Source organism: Nerophis lumbriciformis, linkage group LG38 (assembly GCF_033978685.3).
Source record: "Nerophis lumbriciformis linkage group LG38, RoL_Nlum_v2.1, whole genome shotgun sequence".
NCBI classification, from domain to species: Eukaryota; Metazoa; Chordata; class Actinopteri; order Syngnathiformes; family Syngnathidae; genus Nerophis; species Nerophis lumbriciformis.
This window is the reverse complement of record NC_084585.2, coordinates 1,036,037-1,049,762: the sequence shown is the minus strand read 5'-3', so window position 1 is coordinate 1,049,762 and position 13,726 is coordinate 1,036,037. Positions and strand designations below refer to the sequence as shown.

The following is a 13,726-nucleotide window of genomic DNA, read 5'->3' as shown; positions in this document are numbered from 1 at the left end:
GCAAGAAACAAAGCCGTGGTGAAGCGTCACTCACATGGAGGTCTGATGTGGACCTTTGTTACAAGTTTAGCCTGAAAATCCCAACTTGAGCTGACTCCTTCACAATAAAAGACCCTCCTGTGAGCACACGCAATACAAAGTGTGGCATATCTCACGTTTGACATGAGTCCTCATGATGAGGATCAGCCAAATGAGACCTCAAGTGTGCTGACTCATCAAGAAGGTCTCCTAGTCAGGAAGTAGAAGAGCAGCACTCTGCTTCTTCATCTTTCCAAGTCACACCTCAAAGATCTGATGTGAGTGACGAGGCACCTTCTGGATGTTCTTCCTTCACCGTTTGCGTTTGTCCCGCAGCTCGCCACGGCGGCGTGGAGCTCTCCGAGAATGTGGCGGCTGAAGGCTGAGTAAGTCTGCACCTCCAAATGTTCTTGTGTGAAGATGATGTTCAACTTGCTTCTGTTGGGAATGTGCTGAGTCATCTTCTTCCTCCAGGATGCTTTGTGCACTGGAACACAGAGAGATGTCTCCATCATGGAGATGTGCTTTGTTCTTCATCCCACTGCTCCTCACGCTATTCCATCTATTCTTCTTTGGCCGTTAAAATACTTTCAACATCAAACGTTGGTGGCTAGAAAATCATTCGGGGCTCACGTTTCATGGCCTTGACATCATGACGAGGATTTCTTCTTTCTTTGAGTGGCCGCTGCTTATGATCAATATCACATTGTGTCACATCTCTGTCAATAAATCCGTTTGTTCTCCACTCGCCTCGCACTGCTTTCTTGGCGACCAGGAAGGCTCTCGCTCATAACAATGGTAGAAATAGCTCATTTTTATTTATCTTGTATTTTTTCATTCAACAATTAAATCCCTAGATCAGTTTCAGGTTTATCTGTCCATATCATATTTTTTTTATATTTTATGCCCTTTTTGTCAAAACCCTGTTTTGTTATGGCAAAACAACTAAATAATAATGTTTACTAAACGTAATTGCAATCTTAAATAGGTCAATAATTCATAACATCATTGATTCATTATTTTTTGAGCAATGACAATTAAAAAATGCCTTAAAAATGTATTTAGTTTTTTACTTTCAACACTTACCGTATTTTCCGCACTATAAGGCGCACCGGATTATTAGCCGCACCTTCAATGAATTACATATTTCATAACTTTGTCCACCAATAAGCCGCCCCGGATTATAAGCCGCGCCTACGCTGCGCTAAAGGGAATGTCAAAAAAACAGTCAGATAGTTCAGTCAAACTTTAATAATATATTGAAAACCAGCGTTCTAACAACTCTGTCCCAAAATGTACGCAAATGTGCAATCACAAACATAGTAAAATTCAAAATGGTGTAGAGCAATAGCAACATAATGTTGCTCGAACGTTAATGTCACAACACACAAAATAAACATAGCGCTCACCTTCTGAAGTTATTCTTCATTCGTAAATCCTTCGAATTCTTCGTCTTCGGTGTCCGAATTGAAAAGTTGCGCAAGCGTGGGATGCAAAATGGCCGGTTCCGTCTCGTCGAAGTCATCGGAGTCAGTGTCGCTGTTGTCCAGTAGTTCTGTGAATCCTGCCTTCCGGAAAGCTCGGACCACAGTTGTGACCGAAATATCTGCCCAGGCATTTACGATCCACTGGCAAATGTTGGCGTATGTCGTCCGGCGCTGTCTGCCCGTCTTAGTGAAGGTGTGTTCGCCTTCGGAGCTGTGTGAAAAAAGCCACCCGGCCTCTTCGCGTAAACTTCCCTTAACCACTCGCTCATCTTTTCTTCATCCATCCATCCCTTCGAGTTAGCTTTTATGATGACGCCGGCTGGAAAGGTCTCTTTTGGCAAGGTCTTCCTTTTGAATATCACCATGGGTGGAAGTTAGCATGGCAAGCTAGAACCACAGTGAAGGATGACTTCTCATTCCCTGTGGTGCGAATATTCACCGTACGTGCTCCCGTTCCACAGTGCAGTTCACAGGAATATCAGTTGCTGTGAAATACGGTAGTAATCCGTGTGCGGATGGAGAGATTGCGTCTTTTTATGAACCGGATCCTTTTCGCTTAGTAGGAGCCATTTTGTGGTCTTTACAGATGTAAACAGGAAATGAAACGTACGGTGATATCCGCGCGTTTTTTCTTCTTCTTCCGGGGGCGGGCGGTAGCTTACAGTAGAAGAAGAAGCGCTTCCTGTTCTATGGGGGCGGGTGCTTACCTTGGCGGTTGCTTGCGTAGAAGAAGAAGCGCTTCCTGTTCTACCGGGAAAAAAGATGGCGGCTGTTTACCGAAGTTGCGAGATCGAAACTTTATGAAAATGAATCGTAATAAAGCGCACCGGGTTATAAGGCGCACTGTTAGCTTTTGAGAAAATTTGTGGTTTTTAGGTGCGCCTTATAGTGCGGAAAATACGGTAAGTCTCTCGATAAACTTCAGATCCATCCCTCATTTCTGTGACGACCTGTCACGTCAGGTGTCACATGGTCTGTTTGCGTTTGTGTTTATCTCCTAGTCAGCGCTCTTATTTTGGTCCCACTTCCTGTTTGTCTCCCTGAGCGCTTTTCCCTCCTCACCTGTCGCTGATTGGCAGCCTGGCCACACCTGGTCATGGGGTGAGGGTGATGGGTCAAATGCAGAGGATAATCTCACCACACCTAGTGTGTGTGTGACAATCATTGCTACTTTAACTTGAACTAACCAGCTGGCTTCTATTTATGCCTGCCTCGCCCTCCAGTCAGGGCTCAAGGATTGTTTTGTTAAAGGTTACTCTGGTTTGCTGTATGCTGCTTATGCTTCTGTGCACTTCCCTGCTGCACCTCCTTGTGCTCCCTGTGGGAATTAAAGACTCTCACCTGCACGTCGTCCTCCTGTCTCCTGCATCTTGGGGTCACAACTAGAGCAGCCATGCGAGTACGTGACAGCTTCTTCATTTTGTATTTGTTTTTGCCCTTTTAGTCAAAAACCTTTTGTTTTTAAGGCAAACACATTTTCCCGGAAAAATATTTTGAAGTCAAATGTTTTAAGTGACGTAATTGGAGCCTTGAATAGTTTAAATAATTGATAATAACATTGAGTTTGATTCATTATTATTTTTGAGCAATGACAGCTTTAAAGAGAAAACAACCTGCATGGCAGCTTTATTACAATCAACAATGCAACTTTTCTTTGTTACATTTCACCTCTTTTCACCTCTTTTATTACACTATTTAGGTTTTTTTATATATTATTTGTAGAATGTGTCGTGGGCTGTTAAAAGATTAGCTGCGGGCTGCAAATTCAGCCAAAGAATGTTTTCATTGGGTTATCTCACAAAATGACACAGAAAATCTTGATATTGCTTTTACTTCTGCTATCAGGCAATGTGCAACCAAATCCAGGACCCAGCTTCAATAACATCAGTACTGCTGATGAATTTAGAGCCGGGTCAGGCCTCCATTTCAATAATAGGAGTCTCCTGCCAAAATTAGACTTAGTCAAAATCTGGATTCCAGCAAGAAAATGCAGACTTCCTTATCTTATCTTAAGGTGGCTAAGTAAAGCAGTCTCTGACAAGGACGTTGCTATTAATGCATATAATGTCTTCCCATGCCATCGTCCTGGAAAAGGTGGAGGAGCGGCCATATATTTAAAAAACACATTTCTTGTTATCTTATTGTCAATCACTAAAGCAGTGGTTCTTAACCTGGGTTCCATGGAACCCTAGGGGTTCGCTGAGTCGGCCTCAGGGGTTCGGCGGAGGTCAAGACACACCCGACTCATCGTGTAAATACAAACTTCTCCCTATCGGCGTATTACGGATACGGCAACAGCTGACTGATTTGCAGGTGTGTCATTTGTTGTGAGTTTATGCACTGTGTTGCTTTTGTTGTTTGAACAAGGTGATGTTCATGCACGCTTCATTTTATGCACCAGTAAAAAAACATGTTAACACTTTAGTATGGGGAACATATTCATCATTAATTAGTTGCTTATTAACATGCAAATTAGTAACATATTGGCTCTTAACTAGTCATTATTAAGTACTTATTAACAGCATGGCCTTATTATAACCTTAACCCTCTAACCCTGACCCTAACCCATACTTGCCAACCCCCCCGGTTTTCCCGGGAGACTCCCGAATTTCAGTGCCCCTCCCGTAAATCTCCCGGGACAACCATTCTCCTGAATTTCTCCCGATTTCCACCCGGACAACAATATTGGGGGCGTGCCTTAAAGGCACTGCCTTTAGCGTCCTCTACATCCTGTCTTCACGTCCGCTGTTCCTCCAAACAAACAGCGTGCCGGCCTAGTCACACAATATTTGCGGCTTTTACATACACTTAAGTGAATGCAAGCATACTTTGTCAACAGCCATGGAGGTCACACTGACGGTGGCCGTACAAACAACTTTAACACTGTTACAAATATGCGCCACACTGTGAACCCACACCAAACAAGAATGACAAACTTTCGGGAGAACATCCGCACCGTAACACAACATAAACACAACAGAACAAATACCCAGAACCCCTTGCAGCACTAACTCCTCCGGGACGCTACAATATACACCCCCGCTTAATTGATGATGTAGAGCAGGGTTGGCAAACTAGTCAGAGACTAAGAGCCACTTTTTTTTACTGTGTTACTGCAAAGAGCCACATCCTACACATGAGCACACATGAACATCACCCCATCCCTTCCTCACGCGCACAAACACACACACACACACACACACACACACACACACACACACACACACACACACACACACACAAACCTCTGCTCAGCCAGATTTATTGTAAATGTCACACACCAACATGACTCCTACAGTACTAAGACCACAGGCCACTTATTTTCAACAATTAACATTGTGTGCACTGTCTCACACACACATACGTGCCAACCTTGAGACCTCCGATTTCGGGAGGTGGGGGGGTGGGTGGCATGGTCGGGGTGTGGCGGGGGGCGTGGTTGAGAGGAGAGGAGTATATTTACAGCTAGAATTCACCAACTCGAGTATTTCATATATATATATATATATATATATATATATGTATATATATATATATATATATATATATATATATATATGTATGAAATACTTGAATTTCAGTGAATTCTAGCTATATATATATTTATTTATTTTATTATGTATATAAATAAAAGAAATACTTGAATTTCAGTGTTCATTTATTTACACATATACACACACATAACACTCATCTACTCATTGTTGTACTTGAAAGTACAATGCAATACAATTCCGGGGCAATTGTTACGATCCGCTGCCCGGATCATAGTTTGTTTATGTTTTAGTCACGTGTTTTCAGCACCTTGATTTTGTTTGTTTTCAGTTGCCATGTCAACCGATTACAAACACCTGCCTCTGGTTAGTGTCCGGGACGCGCACCTGTTGCCCGGGCGCTAATCAGAGGGCTATTTAGTCTTTGCTCTGGCCTCACTCGGTCTGGCTTCCTAGTTTGTTCCCATACAACTGATGACGACGATTATTTCATGTTCCTTCCCTGCAAAAAATGTTCTATAGAATCTCTATAGAAATATATAGAACGCTATAGAATTTCGTCGGAATTTCTTTAGAACTGAAGATTCTATAGAATATGTATTCAAAATTCTATAGAAATTCTATAGACATCAGCTTCATGTGCTGGAAGGTCTTTTCACTGTTCTATAGAGCTGGGAATTCTATAGAATATCCTATAGAAATTCTATAGACATTACATTATCTGATGAAAAGTCCATAGATTGTTCTATAGAACTGGGCATTCTATAGAATGTCTAACAGAAATTCTATAGACATTACTTTATCTGCTGAAAGGTCTATAGATTGTTCTATAGAACTGGGCATTCTATAGAATGTCTAACAGAAATTCTATAGACATTATCCTTTATCTGCTGAAAGTTCTATAGATTGTTCCATGGAATAAAATTCTATAAAATGGCAGCAGCGCTATCACCATAGCATTGATTAATCTCATTAAGTTGATTCACCAGACTTGAGCTTGTTTTTTGAACAATGCAGGATGTCTCCCTCAATTATGAAAATGTTAATTTTGTATCATTTAAAATTGTGAGGTGTCATTTCAAGGCGGACACCCAGAACTTCGGCAGACTTTATTTTTAAAAGTATATTTATTCCAATAAATCAATTTATTTTTATTTTTAGAGTTTTTGAGTTATCTATAAGTAAAAAGTGTGAATATTTTCGTAACTTACTTTTTTATGTGATAAAATTAATTTTATTGGACTTCCAACATAAATTGATTTAGCAAAACTCAGTTCAAAGTTTTAAATCAGACCTAAAACGTCAGGACCCGCCCACGTACCTGCATGCAGCTGTGGAAGAACAAGCCCAGACACGTTTCTTCACGGAGCCCAATAGGAAAACACTTTACCGAACTCATGTAAGTAACAATTTATATTGTTAAAAGTCAGTATTTGCCAGGATTTAAATGTATACATTTTCAAAAGCATGGTTCAATGTTATATTTAGTTTACTACTTTTCCCGCCGTAACATTACAAACCCCCCCCCAAACACGATAGATAGAACTGCTCTCGTTTTGTTATAAAATAACAAAACTGTTTTAAGGCTGCAATCACAACCAAATTCATGTATAGTTGGTAATAATCGCGTTGTATCAATGTTTCTCATATCCGACACTAATAAGTGCGAATATGTTTCAAATCAACTTTTTTTTTAAATTATTTATTTTTCCCCTTCGCGCTTGCCGTAGTTGCAAAGCAGATTTCGCGGGCAGTTTGAGTTGGTGATGGCGGCCACAACGTCCATGTTGACTTCACTCGCTCTTTCTAAGCTGCCCAAGTCACGTCGGAGTTCATTGACGGTAACTTTGTTGGCTTAAACATCACATTTAGGTTTAGGGTCTTCTAGGCGCGATGCGAGACGTCACAAGCGGGCTAACGTTGAGCCAAACAGCAGCTTCGAGGCACGGGCGGAAATGGTGAGCTAGCAAAACTAGCCTAATTTATTATTATTATTATTATTATTATTATTATCATCCCTCCATTGTTTGTAACGTCAGGCTTGTGTGATCACACAGAGAAGGAGTTTGGCCCCCAGTCAGGTCGCCAAACGGAAGCAAGGGGAGGATGATCATCGAGACGAAATATAGTATATTAACCACGAGCGGTTCTCGAGAGAAGATGAATGGAGAAAATTGGGACAGTGATGAAGAAGTCCAAGTTCCATGGCCACTCAACAAAGCAGGAGGAAGGAAGCAGTCACAAACCAAATACGTGGCAAGAATTCTGAGATTTGGTGGTAATTAATAAACAGTTGAAAACTTTTCAATTCAATTCAGTAAAAAGTATACGTTTTACCAGAAGTACATATAAATATAGATATATTTAATATAGATATATTTAATGTACTTCTGATTTTACACCTTGAACTTTCGACTTTGTTTATGTAAAGTTAAATTTAATTAATATAATTTTTTTTCTTCCATGATTGATGGTAATTTCTCATCAGTGCAGCCCTGGTATACTGAATGTTTCAATCTGCAATGCTGAGGTGATTGTCATGATAGTACAGACTTAACCTTGACAATTTTTTAATATGGCTGTAAGCCTGTAAATAAGGGAAAGTAAGGTGAAATTTGTTTCTCGCTGAGGTGAATTTCTGAATCATCAGAACTGTAGGTATACCAAAGTAATTTAGTGATAACAATCTGCTGCTGAAATGTATGACTAACTGTACAGTTTAATTTAGCTTAATGTGGCACATATTTGTTTTTACACAGAAGACACACGTGAACTGACGCCATATTTGAAAGCCGCTCAGGATGGCAAGGATGTACCCCTTACTGGTGATTTGGAATATGGCAGAGGCAAGAGAAACAAACAGCCAAAGTCTTGGTCATCAGACAGTGAGAGCAAGGATGAAAGTGACGAGGAGACTCTATCTGACAGACAGCAGGTACTTTTATTTCAGTGGTGTTGTCGCGATATGACCGAAATAGTGTTGAAAGCGACGTTAAACGTTAATTCACTCACTCACTATTTCAGTGGTGTTTCAACTGTGTGAGGTTTTGTAGGATTCAATCCCATACTTTTGAAGTACCTTGTCAGTTTTTCTTTATCATAAAAGTTAATCAAATCATGTTTCATTGTAGGCTTTAAAGTTATTGAATATTTTGATTCAATTCGACCAACTCAGACAGAATAATATTCAAGACAAATTGAGGTGTTGACAGACTTTCTGCATGTACTCGAAAATCTATCATTTCTGCAAACATATTTCTTCACTTCAATGGCATATAAAAGAACTGAACACGTTTTCTTGTTAATCTTGATTTTTCAGAAGAAAAAGAGGAAAGTAAGCCGTACAGCTGTGGGATATGATGCTCGGGCACAATTGAAGGCCCAACTTGCTGCTGTGAGTACATGAATAGAATAGAATAGAATAGGATTTTATTGGTTAATCAAAGCACCCTCTCGAGGCAAACAATCACAAGTGCCTAGCATTCATTTGAAATCGAGGACGTAAAAATTGCATCCCTGGCAACTGGTTTAAAACACAAGTTTATACTTTTACTTATATGAAAATAACACTACAAATACCTGATGAACAGTGCCTACTGTGTGAATGGCTTACTGCTACATGTACATGTAGCATATTCAAATGAAAGTGCCTACAAGGTTGCTTATACATGTAAAACTTATATGGTGCTGTCAGGGCCGTATCCAGGACAAATTGCTTCCGGAAAACATATGAGCGCCCAAATTAATCATAATACAAATTATTTCATTTGATTTACTATTTTGACATTTTCAGCTGGGAAGAACTTCACCGAAAGATACATGTACAGAAATGGAATCCCTGAAGAAGGAAGTCCTCCAGTTGAGAGAGGAAAACAAATCCCTTCGAGATGCATTGAGGGTTGTTGAAGGTAGGTTTTCTTATTCTAGAAGTATGTTATTGTAATTATCATAGGTTGATGGAAAATATGCTTACATGTCGATGTATGAAATAACTTTCTTATTACTGTATTTTCATCTAACTTTGGCCTACGGGTATTGTCGTCATGTACGGCTGTCCATCCGTCACCGCAATATTTACAGAATCGTTTCATGTACGGAAACCAAACGTGTTACATCTATTTATCTTAGTGTAACAAGAAGCCTATCGAAAATGAGTCGTCTCGGACAATATTTTCCAGAGTTATGCCCCTTTTTTCCAATAAAAATCCATTTATGATTTGGGATAATTTCAGAACTGTTGCATATACAACATCCTAAGTTGTGATGTCCTCCCCTCTAAATAAGGGGAGGACATATGGTACTTGTTTGTTTGTCTGTCTGTCCGTCCGTTTTTGTGTGTTTCTCTTATATTAGCAAGAGTTACGTCCCTTCCTTCTTGATATTTTGTCTCAGCTGGATATCTGATTAATACTTGACCGACATATTAAATCTTCGCGTGGTCAGGATGAATTAATATATATGGTTATATATATTTTTCATCTTTGATTGCTTCCTTACCATGTTTCCCTTGACTTGAACAAGATTCCTATCAAAATACCCTTACATTATGATAGCTGGGGTTAGAGCCGAGCGGTTTGGATATCGCCAGCTTCATGTTATTAATGTATTTTTTTTTTTATTGTGTCTGCATCACAATGTACTTTTTTCTATTAAAGGACTTCCTGGCCTGCTAATGAAGATGGACGACTTATCACGTCAGGCAACAATACTATCAGCTCGACGTCCTGCTGTCGCTCTGCCAGAGAGGAGCTGGCCAACAGCAGCTTGACAGGAAAAAAATCCAATGCTTTTAAGGATAAGCATGAGAAACCAAAACTGGATGACAAGAAAGTGTCTGCTATTATTGGTGAGTATAAGTTAAATCAATCTGATTAAAACCATATCCACATCAGGGAAGTGGATCTGACCCTTTTCCTATCTCCAAGTCGTTCCGTGATCGTTTGGCATGAAGTATAGATATCCATAGCTTCCAGTCTGCTTGGTCCATGAATTGACTGCGAGATGTTAGTTTTGACAGATTTATAGGCATGGGTGGTCACATTAGCTTTGATCTCGTCGGAAACCAACATCAAGTGACAAAGCAAAAACCGCAGCGCACGGATATCTACACCTTTTTCTCGTTTGATATCTTATATCGGCATTCTCCGCCTTACTATTTAACAACTAGCGTCGGGAATTTCCGTGAGTTCTGCTGCAAGTTGAGAAGTGAACGACTTTTAGATAGGGAATGTGTCAGATCCCCTTCCCGATGTGGATATGGTTTCAATCAGATTGAAGTTAAATATTTTTATTAGAATTCTATTAATGCACTTTCGTGATTGTTCGAACGCCATTGGGGACACCCATCAAGTACACAACAAGATTCACAAGAAAGTGAAATCCTGAAAATAATTTGAAAAATATTTCACACACTGAATGGATTTTCTATATAGCTAATGAATAGTGTACATGCACTGTCAGAATTTGATACAGATTTGTTGCAGTTCGTAAAGCCTGGCATGATTGCACCACATATGATTTTGTGTGCGTCAAGCAGTGCAAGTGCCTTACAGCATAGAAACGCGTGATATGCAATGTATGCAGTGTGTTGACTATCCATTGCATTGATTAAATGATAGACATCACTCTCTTTATCGAGCTGAAAAATGCCATAGTGTAACTCATTGCATGACAGCTAGTGTCTTGGTGTCTGCAGACACTAATTCTGGTATATTTTATTGATCTTTCAGATTTTGTGAAGAAGCTCCATCCCTCAAGTGAAGCAAATGTGATAAAGAAAATCATTGGAGTGAAACTGAACATTGCGCAGAAAATGGGAAAAAAAGAAGGCCTCAGAAACAAATTCTGCTGGACGTCTAGCCGTCTCTAACAGTCGGGGAAGCGCGGTGATCATGTTGATTTATGCTGCTGACATTTATTTATTACGTCAAGATTTGAGTTACATGTATATAATAAATACAAGTCAACATTCATTCAACTGCAATATTTGTCTTTCTCCATTGCCAGTGTTAGACCACAGATTTTGTAGAATGCCTGCCCAATCATTTCTACATCATTCTGAACCGTATTCCACAGAAAGCCATTCCATAGGAGCCTGTTCTATAGAACTACTCTTTAGAACTTTCTTCTATAGCACTATTCTTTAGAGATCTATAGAACCATTCTTTAGAACCCTGTTCTATAGAACCATACTTTAGAACCATGTTCTATAGAACCATTCTTTAGAACCCTGTTCTATAGAACCATTCTTTAGAACCCTGTTCTATAGAACCATTCTTTAGAACCCTGTTCTATAGAACCATTCTTTAGAATCCTGTTCTATAGAACTTCGGTCCTAAAGTTCATTAGAAATTCTATAGAGATATTCTTTAGAAATTCTATAGAACTTCGGTCCTAAAGTTCATTAGAAATTCTATAGAGATATTCTTTAGAAATTCTATAGAACATTTTTTGCAGGGTTAGCTGCTAGTTTTCACGCTATGCCATTTTGCCTGCTAGCTCCCACGCTAGTCCTTTTGTTTCTTGCCTTTTGTGCTACGTGCATGTCTTTTTGTTTATCCACCGTATGATTTATATTTTAAATAAATCATATTCGTACCTGCAAGCTGTGTCCGAAGCCGTCTGCATCCTTGGGAGAACCACACCCGCATCACTATGCGACCACGTCGTTTCAGTAGGAAGCCAGCAGAAGACAATTCTCCCGCACCGGCCATCGAGGAGTTCGACGAAGGTACGTGGGAGGTGTTGCGAGCGATGGAGGCGGAAACTCTTCGCTATTCCCCCTCGGAGCGCCAGGACCTGATATGGGGTCCCAACGGAAAGCTGGTCCCAATCCACTCCGTTTGGCCCGAGGACATCGCCACACCCCCGCAGTACGGGACGCGTCAGCGAAGACGGAAGCCGGCCAGAAGGTCTTTCCCTCGCCGCCAAGACGCGCCGCTCCTGCAAACTCCTCCCCCGGACCAAAGCAAGCTACATGCAGCTCAAACTTCCCCTCCTCAGATGTTTGGCAACCCCATCGACCACTTCGCCAAACAGTTCTCCGATTGGGCTGTAAGTCACATGGACAGTTGCAACAATGACGTCATTTCATTGGCGCCCCCCGAAGAGGTAACTCCGCCCACTCCCGATGACATCATTGAGCAAACATTTTTTTTTCCATCTTCTAATTCTTTCTGTCAGCCAATACCAAATGACTTTCATTCTAAGATAAGACATTATCAGGACATTTTTGCTAAGTGTAAGTCTAGTCAGTCACATTCTGATTTTCAAACTCCACCTCCAGTGACTTTGGTTCCGCCCCCAGTGACTATTGCTCCGCCCACTGCACATATTTTCTCCCCCTGTTCTCTCACCCAATCTCAAGTGGGGGGTGAGAATAGACAATTTGGACAATTTAAAGAGGAGGAGTATACCCCCCTCCTTACCTCCCCCCACCCACCCATGAAGACGGTTCCAAACCGCAAGGAGCGCGTCTGGTATCCGCGTCTTGAGGGGGGGGCTAGTACTGGGAACGGTGCTAGTGGGGTGGCACAACTGCGCTTAGCTAAGCCGCAACCTCCTGCACGGCCACCGCCACCAGTTTTTCGGCGTGCTAAGCCGCAACCCCCTGCACGGCCACCGCCACCAGTCTTTCGGCGTGCTAAGCCGCAACCTCCTGCACGGCCACCGCCACCAGTCTTTTGGCGTGCTAAACCGCAACCTCCTGCACGGCCCCCGCCACCAGTTTTTTGGCGTGCTAAGCGGCAACCTCCTGCACGACCACCGCCACCAGTTTTTCGGCGTGCTAAACCGCAACCCCCTGCACGGCCACCGCCACCAGTCCTTTGGCCTGCTAAGCCACAACCGCCAGCTAGGCCACCTCCAGCTGCACCTCGGCTAGCACCTGTTCCTGCACCTCGGCTGACACACCAAGCTTCGTCTCCTGTACCTCCACCACGCCAAGCTCCACCATGCCAAGTTCCTCGGCTGGTTCCCACACCAGCGCCGGCTCCAAGGCTGGTTCCCACACCAGCGCCGGCTCCAAGGCTGGTTCCCACACCAGCGCCGGCTCCACGGCTGGTTCCCACACCAGCGCCGGCTCCACGGCTGGTACCCACACCAGCGCCGGCTCCACGGCTGGTACCCACACCAGCGCCGGCTCCACGGCTGGTACCTACACCAGCGCCGGCTCCACGGCTGGTACCCACACCAGCGCCGGTTCCACGGCTGGTACCCACACCAGCGCCGGCTCCACGGCTGGTACCAGAACCTGCACCTGCTCCACGGCTGGTACCAGAACCTGCACCTGCTCCACGGTTGGTACCAGAACCTGCACCTGCTCCACGGCTGGTACCAGAACCTGCACCTGCCTCCACGGCGACGACGTCTCCTCCTGCCTCCACGGCGACGACGTCTCCTCCTGCCTCCACGGCGACGACGTCTCCTCCTGCCTCCACGGCGACGTCGGCTCCTCCTGCCTCCACGGCGACGTCGGCTCCTCCTGCCTCCACGGCGACGTCGGCTCCTCCTGCCTCCACGGCGACGTCGGCTCCTCCTGCCTCCACGGCGACGTCGGCTCCTCCTGCTTCCACGGCGACGTCGGCTCCTCCTGTTTCCACGGCGACGTCTGCTCTCTCCTCGTCTTCGTCTCAGCGACCTCGAGTGGTCTGGCTGCGCAAGCGGCGCTCTCGGAGGTTTGTTTATGGACGCCAGTGGCGCAAACAGCAGCGACACCCGAGACGTAGTCGT

At 43.0% G+C, this 13,726-nt stretch overlaps 2 protein-coding genes across 3 annotated transcripts in view; both read left to right on the top strand.

Moving 5' to 3' along the window:
• The window catches only part of LOC133585443 (class I histocompatibility antigen, F10 alpha chain-like), a 6,496-nt gene extending 5,767 nt beyond the window's left edge, over positions 1–729 (top strand). Inside the window, exons 7-8 of the mRNA XM_061937820.2 lie at positions 355–404; positions 493–729. Coding sequence (XP_061793804.2) covers positions 355–404 — 50 coding nt within the window. The 3' untranslated portion in view covers positions 493–729. The remainder of the gene's footprint in view (positions 1–354; positions 405–492) is intronic.
• A 5,573-nt stretch (positions 730–6,302) lies between these two features.
• Positions 6,303–11,087, top strand: LOC133585442 (uncharacterized). Of its 2 annotated transcripts, XM_061937817.2 has the most exons (8): positions 6,303–6,395; positions 6,869–6,954; positions 7,054–7,274; positions 7,756–7,931; positions 8,316–8,390; positions 8,790–8,904; positions 9,652–9,842; positions 10,726–11,087. In XM_061937817.2, exons 3-7 carry the CDS (start codon positions 7,103–7,105, stop codon positions 9,762–9,764), a joined length of 651 nt encoding a protein of 216 aa, XP_061793801.1. In that variant the 5' UTR covers positions 6,303–6,395; positions 6,869–6,954; positions 7,054–7,102; the 3' UTR covers positions 9,765–9,842; positions 10,726–11,087. The 2 variants fall into 2 exon arrangements, with proteins under 2 accessions (XP_061793801.1, XP_061793802.1); XM_061937818.2 differs by lacking the exon at positions 6,303–6,395 and having other exon boundaries at positions 6,464–6,954.
• The last annotated feature ends 2,639 nt before the right edge of the window (positions 11,088–13,726 follow it).

What these genes read in the sequence shown, in the direction of transcription:
- LOC133585442 (XM_061937817.2), top strand. Translation starts at nt 7,103, where the DNA reads ATGATCATCGAGACGAAATATAGTATATTAACCACGAGCGGTTCTCGA. An exon ending in TGAAGGCCCAACTTGCTGCT is followed by an intron (nt 8,391 to 8,789) that starts GTGAGTACATGA and finishes TGACATTTTCAG; the next exon opens with CTGGGAAGAACTTCACCGAA. An exon ending in TGCATTGAGGGTTGTTGAAG is followed by an intron (nt 8,905 to 9,651) that starts GTAGGTTTTCTT and finishes TTTCTATTAAAG; the next exon opens with GACTTCCTGGCCTGCTAATG.